Source organism: Siphateles boraxobius, unplaced genomic scaffold (assembly GCF_051911475.1).
Source record: "Siphateles boraxobius isolate OS27281-9 unplaced genomic scaffold, OSU_SipBor_1 2, whole genome shotgun sequence".
NCBI classification, from domain to species: domain Eukaryota; kingdom Metazoa; phylum Chordata; class Actinopteri; order Cypriniformes; family Leuciscidae; genus Siphateles; species Siphateles boraxobius.
Genome location: NW_027508810.1, coordinates 7642507 through 7648735, shown reverse-complemented (window position 1 = coordinate 7648735; position 6229 = coordinate 7642507). Strand labels below are relative to the sequence as shown.

General features: G+C 41.3%; 1 protein-coding gene across 1 annotated transcript; it reads left to right on the top strand.

Annotated features, from left to right (window-relative positions):
• Positions 1–1072: 1072 nt before the first annotated feature.
• slitrk4 (SLIT and NTRK-like family, member 4) lies at positions 1073–5548 on the top strand. The gene is made up of 3 exons (XM_077235754.1): positions 1073–1733; positions 2230–4568; positions 5093–5548. Exons 2-3 carry the CDS (start codon positions 2265–2267, stop codon positions 5099–5101), a joined length of 2313 nt encoding a protein of 770 aa, XP_077091869.1. The 5' UTR covers positions 1073–1733; positions 2230–2264; the 3' UTR covers positions 5102–5548.
• Positions 5549–6229: the final 681 nt, after the last annotated feature.

Genomic DNA, 6229 nt, shown 5'->3' with positions numbered 1-6229 from the left:
CCCACTGCAGAGCCATAGAGGACATGACAGACACGGATGCTCCATCTATGTCCATTATAACTCCGCTGTTTCACTATTACATCTTCACAATCTAAAAGTTGAATAATAACTGCATCCAATTCCTTAGCATGCATGCCATAAAATCAATTAAACACATGCATGAGGACAAATCAATGTTCATGTTATTGGAAAGACATAAGAAGTCGATAAAACGGCGCACCTGTTGTTTATCAAGAATGAATCATCATTCCTGGGGAACTGTCAAACTATAAAAAGATTTGTTGCTGTGCGTGCAACAGCTCTGGGTGACTTTGCCGCAGTTTCTAAATGCGGTGCCGTGCATCCAGGCATTCTTAAAATTGTAAAATAAAGAAAATTAAGAATCCCACACGTTAAATCCTTTCGCGCTGCTGCCAGGCAACCAGGCGCATAAACTGGCATTGATCCAACTATAGATTACGCGTAACCATTTCCAGAGATCCCTCATCAAACGACATATGAGAAAGATAGTTTTGTAATGTTCACTATTGTTTAAGAGATCTCTAAAGTTGAATTTTTAAAAAAATATATATTTTTGCCCTGTTAACCCCCTCCTTTCTCTCTTTCTATATATACATATAGCCTGTATATCTTCTTCACTCTCACATACATATACGCGCGCGCTCGTAATAGAAATATTGTAAAATAAAGACATAATAAAATAAAATAAAGAATCACACGCACTAAATCCACACGCGCTGCCATTAGGAAATCGGTTTCGCGCGCACGAACTGGCCATGATCCAACAACAGATTACGCGTCACCCTTTCAAGAGATCCTTCAACGAAATACACTATCAGAGCGCTTTATAATGTTCACTAGTGAGTGTTTAAGGGGTGTCTGAAGTTAAAATTTGTTCCTTAATATTTTTGCCCTGTTAACCCCCCTCGCCTCGCGCGCTTGCCTCCCTCTCTCTCTCTCTCTCTCTCTCTCTCTCTCTCTCTCTGCATCTCTGCATTTTCTCTCCTCCCGCTTCACCGTGTGGGAAGCTCAATGCAGCAACAAAACCAACATACTTAGAAGAAGACGAGGTGGAATAGTTGGTTTATAAGACTGTTCTCGTTATTAGGACGAGGACTGCACCAACAATACTTATTTTGATAATGTGGTGTAGGATGGCATCTCTTTTCGAGCGCATTTTACTCAGCTGAATTATTAATTTCCTCGTCGGTCTGACATCAGAGAACGTAGTTTCTTTTTTCCTCTTATCTCGCAACTTGCATAATCCAAAGAAAGGGCAGGAATCAACTGGACTCCGATTTTTGGTAATCGGGCTGAGCCGCGACGCGCGATGGATTGTTGCGATTAATTTATTAAGATTTGTATCAGTCATTTCCACCGAACTGTTGAGCGAACTGTCCGTTCAAATTGCGTCTAAACTGATGTTCAATTATTTCAACAGAAGAATGCTGGACTTCTTTTGCATCCAAATTCACCACTTGTTATTTCACCATTTTCACTTCGGTTTTGAAACGAATTCATTCTTCAGCGCAAATACGCAGCGCTGTGTTTGACATGCCTCAAAAGAGCTCAGTAACCTTGGGATTTTATGACACAATATATGTTTTGTACAAGTGGAGCCTGGCTAGAGAGGCTGATACTGTAATCTGAACCTGGCTGAATGGGAATTGTCCCTCTCTTGGCGCTCCCAATGTCCGGTGTTATCTGAAAAGGAGGAGATATTAACATTGCCGGTGAGTGTTGAATTTTTATTTTGTACACATTCAGTTATTTGTTGGCAAAGCTTGGCAATTCAAATGGTATGATATCTATGTACTGTATTTAAATTGCGGTTTTGTGAAGGTGATAAAACCGTCTTCTGTATGCGATGGCAGATACTTTTTTTTTCTCCTCGATTCACTGAAACAAGAAATACGCTGATGCATACATTTATTGCGGTGTAAGTCACACCACTTCAGTGTATATATATATATATATATATATATATATATATATATATATATATATATATATATATATTGTGCTGCTTTTAAATACAGATGGATTTATTTTCAGTGTAGGCTCAGATATTATATCAGGATTCAAAAGGCACATAACAGGTTTTGCCAAGTTCTTTGTGTGCGCAGTGGGCATTTTAAACACCCCTGCTGTAAGATCTTGGCAATAGCTGTGTGAGTCAATGGAAAAAGGCATGTGTGTTGATTGTTTGTTTGTTTTTCCCCCTCTAAGGTAAATGGTTTACTGGGGGAATTGTAAAAGGCAAAATGCTGCTGCTTGTTCTGTTGGCCTTTTCCATATCGGGTTCATTTTGTGACTTGGATTCGGACCTCAGAGCTGAAACCTGCAGCGCTTGCTCCTGCATGTCCATCGAGAACGTCCTCTATGTGAACTGTGAGAAAATAACTGTGTACAGACCTACACAGCTGCAGCCGCCAGCATCCAGCCTCTACCATTTGAATTTCCAGAACAACCTTTTGTACATCCTTTACCCCAACTCTTTTGTGAATTTCACACATGCAGTCTCACTCCACCTGGGGAACAACAAACTCCAGAACATTGAGGGAGGGGCCTTTGTGGGGCTTAGTGCATTGAAACAGTTGCATTTAAATAACAATGAGTTAAAAGAGCTCCGCGCCGACACTTTCAGAGGGATCGAGAACTTGGAATATCTCCAGGCTGACTACAATTTAATCAAGTTCATTGAGAAAGGAGCCTTCAACAAATTACATAAACTGAAGGTCCTCATTTTAAATGACAATCTGATTCAAAGCCTACCTGAGAACATTTTCCGATTCGCCTCCCTTACTCACTTGGACATCAGAGGGAATAGGATACAGAAGCTTCCTTATCTTGGAGTCCTGGAGCACATTGGACGGATAGTGGAATTGCAGTTAGATGACAACCCATGGAATTGCACTTGTGATTTGTTACCTTTGAAAGCCTGGTTGGAGAATATGCCCTATAACATTTTCATTGGGGAGGCTATCTGTGAGACCCCTAGTGACCTGTATGGCCGCCTCTTGAAGGAGACTAATAAGCAGGAGCTGTGCCCCATGGGGACAGGCAGTGATTTTGATGTGCGGATGCCCCCCTCCCAGCCTGAGGGTGGGCTAACCATCTCTAATGTGGCACCTTCAACCATAGCACCTTTAGTGACCAAAGCACCCAAAACCACCAATCCCTCTAAAATATACGGCAATGGGATTGTTGCTGGTATCCCAGCTGGTAAAAATGGCCAAATTGTGTCCTATCAAACTCGAATCCCTCCCCTCTCCTGCCCCCAGCCCTGCACATGCAAAGCTCATCCTTCTGACTTTGGCATTAGTGTCAGCTGTCAAGAAAGAAACATCCAGAGTCTTGCAGATCTTATACCTAAACCGCCAAATGCTAAGAAATTGCACCTAAGTGGTAATTACATTCGAGATATCAGCCCCACTGACTTCCAAGGGTTTGAGGGTTTAGATTTGCTACATTTGGGCAGCAATCAAATATCCACCGTCCAAAAAGGTGTGTTTGCAAATCTTACCAACCTCCGTAGGCTATACCTTAATGGAAATCAGCTGGAGCAGCTGCACCCTGAAATGTTTCTTGGGCTTAGTAACCTCCAATATCTCTATTTGGAGTACAATGCCATAAAGGAGGTGTTAGCAGGGACATTTGACTCCATGCCAAATTTGCAGCTCTTGTACCTGAATAACAATGTGCTCAGAAGCCTGCCTGCATACATCTTTGCAGGCGTTTCTCTTGCCAGACTGAATCTAAAGAACAACCACTTCATGACTCTGCCTGTGAGTGGCGTCCTAGACCAGCTCAAATCTCTCACTCAGATAGACCTGGATGGCAACCCTTGGGAATGCTCCTGCGATTTAGTAGCTTTGAAACTGTGGCTCGAAAAACTGAACGAAGGGGTCGCTGCCAAAGGGGTCAAGTGTGTGTCTCCAGTGCAGTTCTCCAACATTGAGCTGAAAGAGCTTAAAAATGAGATCATTTGCCCGAAGCTCATAGCCAGGCCTCCTTTCATCCTGACTAGCGCTACCCCTATTCTCACATCGCTGTCACCTGCCGGAGTTGGCAAGGCACCCCCCAGTGGTCCTGTACCATTGTCTATTATGATTTTGAGCATACTGGTAGTTCTGATCCTCACTGTCTTTGTGGCCTTCTGCCTGCTGGTCGTTGTGTTGAGACGGAACAAAAAGCCAGCGGGGAGACAGGAGGGGCTCAGCAACCAGGAGTGCGGCTCCATGCCTCTCCATATCAGGAGGCACAATCACAAATCGAACAAGAAGGACGACCTGGGTGGAGAGACATTCATCCCGCAGACCATCGAGCACATGAGCAAAGCTCACACGTGTGGAATTAGAGACTCAGATTCTGGCTACAAATTTATAGACTCAGAGAGACAAAAAATGATGTTACGCAACAGTGCAGACGTAGACAAGGACTCTCTACCCCTGGACCCCAGAAAGAGATTAAGCACCATTGACGAGCTGGACGAGTTCTTACCGGGACGAGACAGCATGTTCCTCCACAACTACTTGGAGAGCAAAAAGGATTTCAACAGTATAGGGGTGAGTGGCTTTGAGATCCGTTACCCCGAGAAACTACATGACAAAAAAATGAAAAAATCATTGATAGGGGGCAACCACAGTAAGATAGTGATTGAGCAGCGTAAAAGTGATTATTATGATCTAAAGGCAAAAATGGGAACCCCAGACTACCTTCAAGTACTAGAGGAACAGACAGCCCTCAGTAAATTCTAGAACATCATCTGCATCTGCCCCGTAATGACAAAAGTGCCTTAAGACAAATCCTAATGACCAATGGAATACAGGACACGTTTCATTACACAAAACGTAACTCCCTTAGAATCGCTGGCTGTCAAAATTACATACCTTTTTTTTTGTATGTTGTGATGCCATTAAGAATTAAAAATCACATCAGTCAGTATCTTTTACAAACAGTCGTAGTTTGCTGCTATTGAAATGGTTTCCATCAAATTCCACTGAACTTTGTTTTTTACCAAATGATTGGGTCATGAAACAGTGTTGAGTGTACTTCATATTGACCCCTCTTCATTGTGTTTGGTTGGAAGTATTTTTAGGCATCTTGGGATGACAAAATCAAATGGAGTGGAAGAATGGGATGTTGGCACAAAGTGGTGGAATACCCCAGACTCCCCTCTCTTGGATTATATTTTGCCACTTTTGGGGGACTTGAAACTCTTGGATTTGATTGTATCTGAAGATACTGGCAGCCAATATCCGTACATTTTGGATTATTCCAATTACCTGTAAAGAGCCATTTAATATTGTTCTACTGAAATGTGATTCTTTTTGAAGTGTTTGGCTATGGCACATGACAGGACATACATGAACTCAAGAGAAACTAAACAGCTGCTTGCCATGTAAGCGTATCTGGATTTATTTTGTAAGTCAACATTATTTGTATTTGTGGGGCAGTTGTGCAAATTACAACAGTCGACAAGTAAATTCAACAAGCTCATCAAGAAAAACAATACGGAAAACAAAAAATATGAAAAAAAAAAACATTGATGACCACTGTCACCTGTCAATTCGTAGTTTAACTTCATATTTAATTTATTTTTCTATGCAGAATTATTTAAAGACTATTGGTACTATTTAACAATTTCAAGGGACATTTTGAATGCTGTAAGTGATACAGGCTCTTAGTTGGAGCCTGCTCTTAGTCTAAAATTATGTTCTGATCTGAGTTACATTCTGAATTCTGCTGGTGGCTGACCGACAGATGTGTACAGATGATGGTGATGTCATTTTCACTGTCACATTGCACGAGGTGAGGCCTCCTAGCGTACACGTCTAACAGTTCGCTTATTCTTATATCCCAGAGCAACTTGTAAAAGGTTTCTTATTAACAATATGCAACCAAATAAGTGTGCATTAACGTGATATGATTCTGGATAGTACAAACGGCATTGTGCGAATGAAGTACTAATTCACTGTAATTTATTGGATTTGTTGAGAGGATTGTGTTTTATCGACACAACTGTGAGACCTAACGCGCCTTATGAGAAGGCTACAGATATGGTGAGAATCATATCACTTTTCATGTGCAATATTATTATGCTCAATCATATTAGCTTGAAATCTTTATTTTGTTTGTCAGTTCAAATTAATATTACAGAGAGAGAGAGCTTAATTTTTTAAAAGAAAAGGCTTAATTTCATTCAGTCTTTATTTAAAATATTAAG